A 15,293-nucleotide genomic window follows, 5' to 3' on the forward strand; every position below is an offset into this window, starting at 1 on the left:
ACAATTCTTTGCCATACCTCTAGTCTTGTTTCCTTACCTAAAATTGCAATGAATAAATAATACCTATCATGTGGGGCCCTTGTGAGGCTCCAGTGGGATAACATATAGAAGTTCTTTGCAAAGTTAAAAGTACTATTTAAAAACACTAATTGCTAATAATTTTAATATTGTCATTTTTTCAAGCAAAGAGAACATTCATAATAAGATGGTTGGAAAGTATATATGCTTTTAGGGATTATAGGGAAGTATCCAGCCTTAGATCATGTATAAATTGATTATCCAGGCAGATTAATGATGATGATTTACAGCTTACAAAACTATATATGTACTCTACATAAATATAAGCTTTTGTGATGATCCCATTGAGTTCTAAGAAGTAGGACTAGTCAAATTTAATAAAAATTAAACTAATTAAACTGGTAAAATTCAACACTTATCTGTGCTGATTGTTAATGATACCTAGTCATAACTTGTATTTATTTATATTCTACTGTATTGTTTTTATGCTGTTTATTGTACCACCCTTTTGTTCAGAATAGTAAGCATTTAAAAAACGCCTAATTGTGTTAGTTTGATTTTTCACTTACTTTTGTCACTCCTGCATAATTATGACAAAAATAGAAGGGGTGGGGAATTATTTCAGCTGCTTAAAAATATATTGAGTATTAGTAACATAAGAACTATTAGCTTAAAATGATTTTTTATTATGGATTTATTCAAGCCCTAATGTTGAATCTTCAACAATAAATTCAAGACATTACTGACTTTAAAACTGATCCTTAGAAGTGGGGGGAAATCATATTTTGGTCATACCAAAAACCTGATTTAATAATTGAGGCTTACGTTTTGGAATTGAGATACCATAATCTTAATTGTAGAATGGATTTTGTTACAATTCTTGTCTTTTGATCCCAAATTTTTTATTCTTAAATTTTAGTTTCAGGGTATATAGTATTTCGTTGTGCAAACTCTCAGAAAAATGCATTTCGGAAAAATCCCAATGATCCCAATTTGGCACGTAAGTATTGATTATATAAAATAACTGTTTTTATGTACTAAAATTACATGTACATTACATGTATGTGAATGTATGAAATATATAATATTTCTTTGTACACAGATCTAAAAATTATTCATACTTCAAGTGGAAAGAATCTTCTAGTGTCTGGTTGGTGGGGTTTTGTTCGACATCCCAATTACTTGGGTGATCTTATTATGGCCCTGTCTTGGTCTCTACCATGTGGTAAGATACTGATATTTAACTGCTTTTTATTCTTTTGTTTAGGCATTTAGGGTCACACAGCTATATTTAACTGCTTTTAGTGAGAGTTATAAATGTGGTATTTTCCCAGCTAAAAAATCCTAAAGATCTCTTAAATGATCTTGTGAATTTTAATCCAAGGTGATTCCAATTTCTTTTTGTCTGTTAGGGGTGCAGACTGCTCCTTATTGAGTGGTTGAAAAATTTTTAGAATGTATTTAACTTTTCTGATTGACTTGGTCATTATTTAGAACTAGTAATATGCATTGTAACAGTGTTAACTTTTAGGGACTATTGAAGTTTGTGATTTCTCTTTGATATTTTGACCTCCGATTGTCTTTTGAACAAGGGCCTCTTCTAATCTTAACTGACTTGCTAGGGAAAGCAGAAAGCAGATAAACAAATAAATATCCACTTTGCCTGAGTGGTATCTACATGCCACGATGCATTTTATTGATCAGAATAGCTAAGTCATTGACAGTTGGTCATTTTACAGTATTATTCTGGTTCAACTCACTTCACTTTGGATCCTATTTTTGGATCTTATATATTTCTTTATAAGTTTTCTGAAATCATTCCTCTCATTTTTCTCATAGCGCAGTAGTTTTTTTTTTTTAATCACAATCATATGCCATATCTTGTTTAGCTATTTCCCAATTTGCTAAGCATTGCCTCAATGTCCAGTTCTTTGCCACCATTAAAAGAACTGCTATAAATATTTATGTATATTTATTCTATAAATATTTCCTTTTATCTGTTTGGAATATAGATCTAATAGCGGTATTACTGGGTTGAAGAATATTGTGTAATTTTATAGCCCTTTGGGCATAGTTCTAAATTGCTTTCCATAGTGGTTGAATCCATTCACAGCTTTTCAATAGTTAAGCAGCTCTTTCAGTTTCTTTTGGCATCTACCTACTCTTACCATTCTTGCTATGTCCCATGGAATGCCCCATAATGATTTGGTGTTTTAGTTTTCTACTGAGGATGGAATGAGAGGAGATAGACTAAAGAATATAGAAGAATCTCTTTGTATTAAGGTTATTAATTAATAGAATAGGCTACTTAGATAAGGGCAGAATAAATATGGTAGAATGAGATGAAGCATGTTTGTCTAGCTCTCACCCAGTATACCTATTCCATAATGATCTAGAGAATGCACCAACCTGAATTTTAATTGAGAAAGTCTAAAAAATTCCATCAAGTCTTTTTTTTTTCTTCCAAGATGGGCAGCAACTTGGGTTTAAGATAGGTCTGTGGGCACTGAGGTTAGAAGCTGGGCAAGAAGGCAAGCTGAGTGGAACGCCTCAAGTTCTGGCTTTTTGTATATGGTGTATAAACTCTAAACCAGAGACAGCTAGCAGTTCACTCCCTGTGGCCTGAGGAACTTCCCAGCTGGCTTATAGTGACTTAAGTCCAGCTGTGGTCCACTGAAATCCTCAAGCATGTATAAACCCACAGACTCATTCATACCTGGGTCAGGAATTTGCAGAGATCGGAGGGTAATAAATAGAGCTCTCTCTGGATTTTATTGCTGTGGAGACAGCAAAAGGATATCAAAGAACAAGAGGGCAGATTTCTCCCTCCCCCAAAGTCCAGAAGTAGGCTGAAAGAATGAGCAAATTAAATAAGAATCCCACCATAAAGAGCTGTTGTAGTAACAAAGAATGTTAAAACATCTACAAGCAACTCTCCAAAGGGGGGAAAAAGATTTCAAAAGAGAATTAACAACTTGGAAAAAGAGGTGCAAAACTTTTACTAAAGAAAGTTAGAATTGACCAAATGGAAGTTATGATTCCATGAGACATTCCATGAGACATTATGATTCCATGAGACATTAAGAAATAACAAATTCAAAAGGCTGAAGGAAAAAAAAGGAAAAAAGTGAAATCTGAAAGACAAAATAACTTACCTGAAAAATAGATCCTGGTTGAGAAAATTTAAGAATCATTGAACTATCTGATCAACAGTGAGGGGAGCCCTAAGCATCAACTACCCAGATATCTTCAATAAGAGGGGAAATTGAACTTGAAAGAATTTGCCAATCATCTTTTTTTTTTTTTTTTGCCAATCATCTTCTAAAAGAAATTCCAAAATGAAAACTTCCATAAATACTATAGGCAGGTTAAGGGAAAAAAAGTACTTCAAGTAGCTAATCAGATCACCTAAGACAAAGGAGCTAGATTGACAACTCTGAAACACCTACCTAGCAAAACAATATTATACTTAATTGTGAGGGGTAGCGGTAGGGATGAATCTTAAAGGAAATATAGGACTTCTACTAAGCTTTCCTTTTTGAAAAGATGAACTGAGTAAAATATTTGACATGCAAGCCCATAGGAAACAAGAAAAACATAGAATCTAATTAGACAGGGCCAAGTTGTGATTTTCTTATTTTGGATGATCTCAAAAGAAGAATGAGTGGGGAAGAAGAATATATTGGGAGATGAGGAAGGGAAGGAATGAATGGGGGAAATCATAAATGGGTTGTTATACAATGGAGAAGTTGGTTGTGAGCCATACTTAAACTATTCTCATTTGAACTTGTTAAAGGATGAAAAAAAAAAGACAGTTTGGTATAGAAATTCATCTTACTCAATGGAAGTGGAGGGGAAAGAAGATAGGATGAAAGGAAATACCCAATTATCAAGTATAATTGCAAATGGGATGAACTCACCCACAAAAGAGAAGACAGAATGAATTAGAAGCTAGAATCCAACAATATGTTGTTTATTATAAGAAACACATTTGAAGCACAAAGATGCAAACAGTTAAAAATAAGGTGTATGATTTAAAACAAAGGAAAAATACACCAATTGAAAGAAAAATAGGGAAATTATATATTTTTTAAAAGTATCAGTGAATTAGTAGCAATATTATGATCACCAAATGGTGTAACATCTGACTTAAAGGAAAAAAGGTAAATGAGTTATGGGAGGAAAGATCTGGATAAAGCTAATGATAAACAAGAAATTAAAAACTTGAATAAAATTTTAGAAGTCACATATTCTATAGACTTTAGGAGAAAATTGAATAAAAATAGAATGGAGTATATTTCACAACCATGCATGGAACCTTTACAAAAATTAACCAGGCATTAAAACAACACACACACACAAAAATGTAGAAAATCAGAAATATTAAATGCATCCTTTTTCTGACAATGCAAAAAAATAAATCCATTATCTAAGACAAGGGTACAAAGAAGACGCCTTTCCAGTAATATTAGGCATGAAGCAGAGATGTTCATTATCACCATTTTATTCATTATTGTACTAGAAATACTTGCTATAGTAGTAAGATGAAAAGAGGAGATTAAAAAAAGAAATATAGATAAAGAAACAAAATCTTTACTTTTTCTGATGATATTATTTACTTAGAGAACTAAAAAACTAATTGAAAGAATTTCAGCAGAGTTGTAGAATATAAAAGAAACCCCATATAAACTATCTGACTTTCTATTTATTACTAACGAATCCAGTAGGAAGAAGACAAGCTATTTAAGATAAGTTTAGCTAATATCAAACACTCAAGGGTCTGCCTGTGAGCACCTGCTCAGGAACTTGATGAACAAAATTTCAAAACATTTTGTACAAAAGCAAATTTAAATAATTGGAGAGAAAGTAATTGCTTCTGGGGAGGTCAAGCCAGTATAATGAAAAAGACAATACTGTTTAATTTACTCCCTCTCATCATATCTTGACTCTGCTTTCATTTAATTGTAATCTCCAAACCTTGCCTATACAAAAATTATTTTGGAGTTTTTTTGGGATGGAAATGAATAGAAATATAGGATTTGAATTGGAAGGGACCCTAAAAATCATTTGGTGCCAGACAGAGAACTAAACCTAGGAAACATAATTAAGATTCATCTGGAGGAACAGAATGATCAAGACAAAAAAGTCCTAATTGTCAAAACAGTTTGTTGCTGTGTAAGTAATAGAGATTGATCAGTGGAATAGATTTTTGTGCATATTTAGAATTAAATGCACATAAGAATCTAATATTTGATTAACTCAAAGATTTCTGCTATTAGAGTAAAAGCTCAATATTTGATAAAAACATCTGAAAACTGGAAAAAAATCTTGTAGAAACTTGGCTACAAATGTATCTCACATTGCACACCAAGATAAATTGCAAATGAATACATAATTTAGGTGTAAAAAGTGAGATCTTAAGCAAATTATAGTAGCATATAAGAAATTACTTGTCAGATTTTTCAGGGTAAGAGTTCATGACCAAATGAGATGTATGGAGAGTTTCAAGAAAATTAAAATGGACAGCTATGATCACATGAAATTTAAAAAAAAATAATTTTTTTTTTTTTTTTTTTTTTTTTTTGCACAAAACAAAACAAAACCAATTCAGTTGCAGGAAATCTCTGCATCAGTCTTCTTGGAGAAAGGCTTCATTTTTAAGATATTTAGAGAACTGAGCCATATTAAAAGTCATTCCCCAGTTGACAAATCGACAAAAGATATAGCTAGTTTTCAAAGAAAGATATCTAGGTTATCAATAGTCATATGAAAGTCTTCTAAATCACAATAAGAGAATTTCAAATTAAAAGAACTCTAAAAGTACCAGCTCATACTCATCAAATAGGCTTAAAAATAGAAAATAAATGTGAGAGGGTTTTTGGGAAAACATTTTTTTTAATAGTTTTATATTTACAAGATATATGCATAGGTAATTTTTCAGCATCGACAATTGTAAAACCTTTTGTTCCAACTTTTCCCCTCCTTCTCCCTACCCCTTCCTCCAGATGGCAGGTTGACCAATACGTGTTAAATATGCTAAAGTATAAGTTAAATACAATATATGTATACATGTCCAAACAGGAAAACATGTTCTTGAAGGCACTTTTGGTTTAGCTGTGAACTGGTCCAACTATTATTCACCAAAGCAACTGGGAACTGTGCCCAGAAAGCCATTAAACTCTGTATACCCTTTGATTCATTGATAACCACTACTATTTCTATATTCCAAAGAAAGAAAGAAAGGACATAGCACTTAAAGCTCTTTGTGGTGGCAAAGAATTGAAAACTGAGGGGATCATCAATTAAGGAATGGCTGAAGAACTTGTTATATAAATGTGATGAAATACAGTGCTATAAGAAATGATGAAGCAGATAATTTTTTTAAAAACTTGGGAAGACCTGTAAGAACTGATACAAATGAAGTCAGGAGAACTATTTATACAGAAACAGCAATATTATTATAAGGACAGTCATCTGGGAAAGATTGAGAACTTTGACACAGTGGCCAACCACAGTTTCAGAGGAATTATGATTAAAAACATGGTATTTTCAGATGGAAATTTAATAGACTCATTATGGAAACATTTTCTTTTCCTTTTCTTTTTGGATATGCCTAATGTAGGAATTTGTTTTGCATGACTATACATTTGTCATGGACTTTTGTTTTTCCTTCCACCTCAGTGGGTGGGGAAGGAAGAGATTTTAGAATTAAAAATAAAACAAATTTAATTAAAAGAATTAGGTAAGGACTAATTAGGGAAAATGTCTTTATTCCTTTCATAATATTTATACCATCTGTGTTTCCACAGGCTTTAATCATATCTTGCCATATATCTATGTGATTTATTTTACCATCTTGCTTATCCACCGAGAAGCTCGTGATGAACACCAATGTAAGAAGAAATATGGTTTGGCATGGGAAAAATATTGTCAACGTGTGCCATATCGTATATTTCCATACATTTACTAAGCTTTTGTTTTAGACTCTTAAATGCTTCTGCAGTTCTATTTTCCCTGCAAACAAAACATACCTCTTATCTTCCCATTGGAGCTGTAGGTATTTTATTTTTTGTTTATTTTGTTTTCTAAAGAAATACATAATTCAACAAATAGTCATAAATATGTAAGAAATAGGTCTGTCAGGTCAAGTTAGATTTGTTCCCCATTTAGTCACTGAAATTAGCCAGGATTTTCACATAATTTGTTTTAATAAACTTAAGGGAAAATAAAATCAGAGTACAGATATTTGAATTAGCTTTTAATGGAAATTTTCCTGTTCTTAATATATGAAAAGAGGACAGTCTTACGGTAAATGCACCAAACAAAATGGAACTTCTGATTTCTAGATTGGGTTCCTAGCTTTTCAGATTTGCATTTCTGGTTTGATAATTGATTTCATTTTTTAAAAATAGTGTGGCTCAGCTTTTAGAGTATGTTTTAACAGCTAGTTATATTTTTGTTTCATCAGTTAGAATAGGATTTTCATAATTTCAATAAGTGAATCATTTGCTTGATTCCTTGAGTTAAAATTAAAACTGATTGTGTTTTCAGTGCTGAATACCAAGGTGTAAGAAGTAGTAATTTAGTAGCAGGACCTGCAGAAAAGAAAAAAAGTAACATCTTGCTTGCTTACTTAAAAGTCTAAAATTACTTTAAAAATGTAAATACATAGCTTTCTTTGTGTATAATATGGTAACTTCATATATATATATATATTTTTTTTTTGTACAGTATTTTGAATGTGAGGTGCATTTGCTTATTTAGGACCAGGAATATCTTTTAACAAAACAAAACAAAAACAAAAAACAAAAAAACAAAAAACAAAAAAAAAATAAGTTTTCAGTATTTTTTAATTGTACTTTTATGAAAGTTTTATAAAGTAATGTATTGATATGAAATTAAAGTTTTTTAAACAATCTGACTTCACTTAAATATTGCATTGGAAAATGCTATGAAAACATAGGGATCGTAATTTTAATCCAAAGTTTGTGAATTTGGCTTTGCTACCTCAATTATAGGTTCTCAGTTGCCTTTTATACTATTAGAAATAAGTAAAAATAGCTTGGATATATATATTTATATTTTTGGAATAACATCACTATTTAAACATTTTTTACATGAATCTGTGGTTGAAAACTTGCCATTTCGGACTAATATTTTTGTATATTTTTGACTTTTGTAATTAAACACTGTGTTTGCTACTGTTCGTTTTTGCAGTTTATACTATATTTTGTGTATCCAATAGCTATAAATTCTACTTCATTGCTGTGATTTTGTTTTTAAAATTGCTATTTTTCACCTTTGAAAGCTTCATCTGCACATGAATTGAGCATGTTTAAAATGTATTTCTTTGATTTTATTAGAAGTATGTTTTTATGAAACAAAATCTGTCTTAAAATATAGTTAAATTTATTGGGGTTCATCATTAGCTGTCGGTGGGGAAATAGTAGCAAAGTCATAAATGTGAAAGTGTTTCTGTTAAACTGAGATTTTTGTGTTAAAAGTTAAAATAGTTCCCAGTGTCTTAAATATATGGCAATGTAATAAAAATCTAGTGTGTATGTTGGGGTTTTTAATTTTACATTTTGTATATGAGCCATTTGGATTTGTAGTGTCTTGTACACTACGATTTGAAGTATATGTAGCATAGCTTATTTTAATACGATCATGAATTTTTTTTTCCTCAAGCACATTGCAACCTGCAGCTTTTGAATATTTCTTTTGGGAAAAATTGTCAGATGTCACTTCAAAATGTTTGTATAGTCACTGATGTATGCAAGTAGTTTTTTTTTTTATTACAGATATTTTCCTTTCAGTATTAAAAATAGCACTGTCTGTGATATAGACCATATAGTCTATATTACAATAATTAAATGAGTTTGGGGAGAGGGATAAGTATAGGCTATTTAATTAATTTTCCTGTTGGTGAAAACAAACTTTCCTACATGGTGACATTATTTCTGAGTGACATTAACTATCTTGCCTTCCTTTTCTTTTCAATTTTGGACACAAATTGATAAGTAGAAGTTTTTATAATAAAATTTAAGTTGAAATAAAATTCAAAGTAACAGTGTGTTAATTTGATTGCTTCTCACATATCTTAAATATATTTAGGTGTGTACCATGTTGTACCACTGGACTTTTAATTTTGTTAGTGGTTTGTTTGGAAGTTTAGTACTAGATGGATATTAGAGCTCGTTTTCTAGCTTTGAATGCCTCCTGACGGGGTGAAGGCATTCTTTATTCTTTCTCATATAAAATGTGAAAGATTTTGTGGTTTTTTAAAAAATCACTTTCCATTTAAATAAATTTGAAAACTGAAATAGTTTAATTATTACAATTTGGTATTTATGGAGTGACTTGTTCCAAAAAAATTTAAAATTTATTCATTAATGCAAAATATTATTTTGGGACTTTTATATAATTTTAGGAAACTGATGGATTGGGTTCTACGTCTGATCACTTAATGTTTAGGTACCCCTCTCTGGTATTTTTCTGGTACTAGAAATACAAATTCTCTCCCCTACCCCATCCCCAATTTGGAACATATGCCCATGTATGCAAGCATCCAAATACTACTTTATTTTGAATTTAGGCTTACTGGCTACATGAAGAGCAAGCACTTTCCTTCATTCAAGATATCTTTAGGCTGCTGCAACTTCTTTTGTATTAATAAAATTGTGAACGTAATTGGGTCTTTTTTTTTTTTTTTAAACATAACCTATATTTCATTTGTATAAAGTGGAAAAGTTCTCTGTAAAGGAAGGACCATCCCAACAATGTCAATTCAATAAATATGTATTAAGTACATGTGCTTATTAAAATTACCAAGTCTCTGCGCTAAGCATAGACTATATTAAAAAAATGACAGTTTCTTTCCTATTGGGGGTTTTTGTGGATACAGCTATCTCTATAAGGTCATTTGAAGAGGGACAAAACAGTATACAAAACAAAAGTTTCATGGTGAAGGAGGCTCTTTACTTAAGCTTTCCTTGAAGCGAATTTTGAGAGGCAGTTAAGGAAATTCTACATGTGTACAAAAGCCCAGAGATGAAATGCCAAGTGACTAGTAGTCCAGTTTGACTAAAGTGGGAAATTTGAGAAGAAGAAGAAGAATGTGAAGTAATATTGGAAAAGTATTTTGGCACCGGACCACACAGGGCTTTAAACCAGGCCAAAGAGGTTTTTTTATTTAATAAATCTTTATTTATTTATTTAATAAACATCTAATAAATAATTATTTATTTAATAAATAATTTAATATACAGGTAAATAGAAGCTGGTCAAGTGTTTTTGAGTACCCTTGGTCTCTACTGTTGGACTGTCTCTCTGGATCATTTTCACCTGAAGATCATTTAGTTCCCTTCTTCAATCACACATTAGTAGCCCTGCTGGTGGGTCTGCCTCAAATCTCTCTCCCTTTTACTGCATTCTCTATATTCAGGTACTAAAATGGCTTTCCTAAAGTGCAGCTCTGATTCTCATTCTCCCTCCCTCCCTTTTCCCTCCCCCCACTCCAGTGGCTTCCTTTTGTTTCCAGCAACAAATGCAAAACCTTCTGTTTGGCATTCAGTCCTTCATAACTTAGTCCTCTTGTTCCTTTAGATGCAGTCCACTTTCCTCCTGGACTGGTATTCTCAGTGCTACTGGCTTGGCTGGTCCATGAATGAGATGCTTTTGCTCTGACTACTGATCTCCTGGCTTCCTTCAAATCCCAACTAAAATCTCATCCTTCCCTGCAAGCCTTTTATGTGGCTTGCTTTGTATATTTTTGTTTGCATGTTGCCACCTCTATAGATTACAAATTGCTTGAGAAGGAACTATCTTTGGCCACTCTTTGTATCCCCAGGCCTAGGACAGTGCCTGGTAAAAATAGGTACTTAATATATATTGGTATCAATTCTTGGAGACTCTTAGTCTGCCCTACAACATAGACACCACAGAGCACTAGAAATTTTAGGAGAGCTTGGACAAGGGACACCACACCTCCGATGACTGGGTCATCAGTGCCAGAAGGCCTTTCAAAATTTCTCTGTATGGGGTGCTCTTCCTTATTCTATTTATAATTATTAATCTTTTACCAGGCTGTTATTTTTCTGTGGGCTCAGACAAAATTCTGACCTTGCCTCATTAGTATTGGAAAATGTAATTCTTTTTTAACCTTTGCCTAACTTCTCTGGGCAATACCATTGTAAAAGCTGACTGCTATAGCAACTCATGACAATAGTTAATGCTTCCCTAAATGCTTTGGAACGACTCTAACATTAGGGCATTCATTAACCAAATTGTGAAAGTCTTTGAAGTCCAAGGAATAGGAATTGTAATCAAGCTTCAATCCATTCTAGAGAGTTATCCAGCTACAGCTGTCAAACTATCCCAAACAACTGTTTATCAGACCACAGATTTTTATGTCTGGTGTGACCAACTGAAAGGCCCAAGCAGAGAAGAGTAGGGGAAGGCGCTACTTCTAAAGAGACAGAAAGGCACAATAAAATTTAGCACCAAAGTAGAAATCCTGAAGATTGAAGATGAGATGAGCAAAATTGAAAGCAAAAAGCTTGTTTGTAAACAAAACTAGTAACTAATTTGGAGAAAAAGCCTATCTATACTAAGTAAATTGAGAGGTTACATGATTTTTAGAGAGCCAAACCAAATTTTTCTATGTAAAAAAATTTAAAAAGAACTTGACAAATCACATCCTAACAAAGAAGTGACAAAGGAAATGGATTAAAATTACAAAAATGAATATTCATCAGAATAAGAAATAGAAAACCCAATCTTAGAAAAAGAAATCAAATTATTACAGAAAAGTCCTTCCCCCCCCCCCAAAAAAAAATGACCAAGTGGATTTAAAAGGCAATTAAAGGAAACAAAAAAAATACCAACATTACATATTCTCTTTGTAAAAATAGGAAAATTCAATGAAACAAATATGGTGTTGATAGCTAAGCCAAGGAGATACAAAATGGAAAGAAAAATCTAGACAAATATCTATTATGACAACTCAAAAATGTTGGCAAATAAAGACTAGCAACACATGGAAAAATTACAAATTCTGGCTTTTTTTATCAGGAATATAGGATTGGCTCAATATATGGAAAATTATACACATGAATCTAAATAATATCAAAAAGTATGGGGGAAAAGTTGACAAAATATGCTTTTATGTATTGAAAAAAAAACCCCACTAAAAGAGTGGACCATTTTTAAGAGAGTGAATGTTATCTAACAATAGCATCTGTATGAAAAATCACTAGAAGCCTTTCCAATAAAATAAGATGTAAAGTAAGTTTGTCCATTATCACTATTATTTGAATAGTTAAAAAAGATAAAATAAATCTAAGGAATAAGTATAGGCAGAGAAATGAAGTTACAACTTTTTGCAGGTGATATACTTTGAGTTTTAAAAGATAACCAGATGCTGTGCTAAGTGTTGGAATGTAAATACAAACAAAATAGTTCTTATGTCTAAGGAGCTCACATTCTAATGGGAGAAAATACAGGGCAAAATTGGACATAGAGGGGTGGATGGGAGAAGAGTGTCCCACACAGGGAAGAGATGATTGGTGGGGAGAAAGGGTTTAGAATGAAGTGATGTGGGAGTAACACTTCCTAGAATAGTGATATCCTTGGCTATGAGAAGGTAGCTGACATGGAGAAGTTTGAAAAGTAAAGATGCAATAGGAGTAAGGTCTCTCCTAAAACACTAGTCCTGGGCCCCATTATGGCTTTTCCAGGTTGATAAGGAGGAAGACAAGTAATGTAGCAGGATAAAAATAAAGTCACCTATCCCCGTCTCTCCCCAGCCTTTTTGTATGTTACTAACAAAACCCAGGAGAAAGAGATAGGACATTTCATTCAAAATTAGTATATCATAAATTTGGGATTCTGTTTACCAAGATGCATGTAAGAAGTTATATGAGTACAGGTACAAAACAACAGAAATAACTGAGGACAAATAGAGAAGATTTAATCACTCACAATTAGTTTGTGCTATTAAATGAAAAATGACAAAAATGACAATAAAATGACAATTAACTTGCAAATACAATGCCATATTACTCTAATTACCAAAGGATTCTCTTATAAAGTTAGGCAAAATTTATAATAAAATTAGTCTGGAGAAACTAAAAGCCAAGGGAAATGATGAAAAAGTGGGAGGGAAGGGGCTTTACAGTACCAGATTGAACAATAAACTACCAAAGGATTGTTTTATAGAACTAGAAAAAAAATTATGACAAGCTTCATCTATAAGAATAAATGTTCAGTTGATCCAACCATTCTGGAAAGCAACATGGAACTATGTCCAAAGGGCTATCAGGTTGTATATCCTTTGATCCAGCAGTATCTCTACTGAGCCGGTTTCCCAAAGAGATCATAAAAAAGTGGAAAAGGATCCACATGTGCAAAAATGTTTGTGGCAGCCCCTCTTGTAGTGGCAAGGAATTGGAAACTGAGTGGATGCCCATCAGTTGTGGAATGGCTGAATAACTTATGGTATATGAATGTTATTGTTCTGTAAGAAATGACCAACAGGATGATTTCAGAATGGTCTGGGAGAGACTTTCATGAACTGATGCTGAGTGAAATGAACAGAACCAAGAGAACATTATACCCAGCAACAAGAAGATTATTTGGTAATCAACCCTAATGGCTCTTTTCAAAAATGAGGTGATTCAGGCTAATTCCAATAGACTTGTGATGAAAGCCATCTGCATCCAGAGAGAGGACTGTGGGAACTGAATGTGGATCACCTTTTTTATTGTTTGCTTGCTTTTTATTTTCCTTCTCATTTTTTTTCTTTTTGATCTATTTTTTCTTGTGCAGCATGGTAATTGTGAAGATATGTATAGAAGAATTGCATATGGTTAATATTTTGGATTATTTGCTGTCTAGGGGAAAGCTTGGGGGAAGGGAGGGAGGAAAAAAACCCCCAAGGTTTTGTAAGGGTGAATGTTGAAAACTATCTTTGCATATATTTTGAAAATAAAAGCCATTTTAAAAAAAAAATAAAGGTTCTGAAATCTAAAAGGGGGATGATAGGAGAAAAAAAGGTCAAAAGAAAGAGGACTTAACAATATCAGATTTCAAATCAATTCAAACCACCCCCTTTTCAGTCTACTGCCTTCCATTCTTAGAAGGTAAACTTCTTGAAGGCAGAAAACATGTTTCTTTTTGTTTATATTTGTACTTTTAATTCCTGGTATATGATACTTAATAAATGTTTTTTGACTGACTACAAAGCAGTATTTCCCCTTCTCCCCCATATAACTATTAATTGCTTGGATTTCATCCTCTAAAAATTGCCAAATAAGCAGTTTTCAGAAGAAAAAAAAACAATAATCATGAGGAAGAAATGCTAAGTCACAAATTAAATTAAGTCCAAATTAAAACAGCTCAGTTTCCATCCCACATCCATCAGGTTGGCAAAAATAATTAAAAAAAAAAGAAAAAGAAAAATTGCATGAGATAAGGGAGTATGAGCTTTGTTAATGGAGCCAAATGATGTTCCCTTCCCTTCTGAAAAGTAACTTGAAAGTGTACTTTAAAAATAAGGCGTAGATTCCCTTTGAGTAAGTAATACTACTTCCAGGAACATGTCCTAAAGAAAGGAAAAAGATCAACCTGTAGTTCAGTATTTTTGGTTGTTGTTGTTGTAGCAAAGAATGGAAACCAAAGAGGGTATCCATTTTCAGAAATTCAATGTCATATTGATCTGAGCAACTGCTGCAATGAGGGTGGGAGATAAACGATCCCTCTCCATTTTATCCTTGATATCATAAATAAGTGAGAACACTCATGGTCCTTAAACTAAACGTTAAAAGGCATTCAAATTTGGAACGATATGTGGTTGTACCAGACTCGTGTTCAGACAGGCTGGGCGAACTTGGCCACATTTTAGGATTGTCATTAAGTGACTAGAGAAGAGATTAATTTTCAGAAATTGGAGTAAACATTGTAGGTGAACCCCTCGAGAATGAACCACCTGTGATGGGGAAAAGAAAAGGTTCTCTTTTCCTTTCTTCCTCTTTAGATCTGAAGAAGAACTCAAGAGCTTTAAATGGTATAGCCATTATTGGACTTTCCATCTTCCCATTGGCATTCTAGCAGCAACTGTGGATTAATCCTGTTCTTGAGGAAGTCAAGGTCAGACAATCATGATTCTACTAGAAAATCAAGAAAAAAGCTTTACTTAAATAGTGAATTTCTTGAATACCCTAAAAATGAGAGAAAATGATTTCCAACAAACCAAGATTTGTGGGTAACCAGAAGCC

The 15,293-nt window shown here is 32.6% G+C and overlaps 1 protein-coding gene across 3 annotated transcripts in view; it reads left to right on the plus strand.

Annotated features, from left to right (window-relative positions):
- The window catches only part of LBR (lamin B receptor), a 59,579-nt gene extending 52,441 nt beyond the window's left edge, over nt 1–7,138 (plus strand). For all 3 annotated transcript variants that reach the window (XM_074262630.1, XM_074262628.1, XM_074262629.1), the window contains exons 12-14: nt 938–1,018; nt 1,121–1,243; nt 6,828–7,138. In XM_074262630.1, coding sequence (XP_074118731.1) covers nt 938–1,018; nt 1,121–1,243; nt 6,828–6,988 — 365 coding nt within the window. In that variant the 3' untranslated portion in view covers nt 6,989–7,138. The remainder of the gene's footprint in view (nt 1–937; nt 1,019–1,120; nt 1,244–6,827) is intronic.
- The last annotated feature ends 8,155 nt before the right edge of the window (nt 7,139–15,293 follow it).

This window comes from Sminthopsis crassicaudata, chromosome 4 (assembly GCF_048593235.1).
Source record: "Sminthopsis crassicaudata isolate SCR6 chromosome 4, ASM4859323v1, whole genome shotgun sequence".
NCBI lineage: Eukaryota > Metazoa > Chordata > Mammalia > Dasyuromorphia > Dasyuridae > Sminthopsis > Sminthopsis crassicaudata.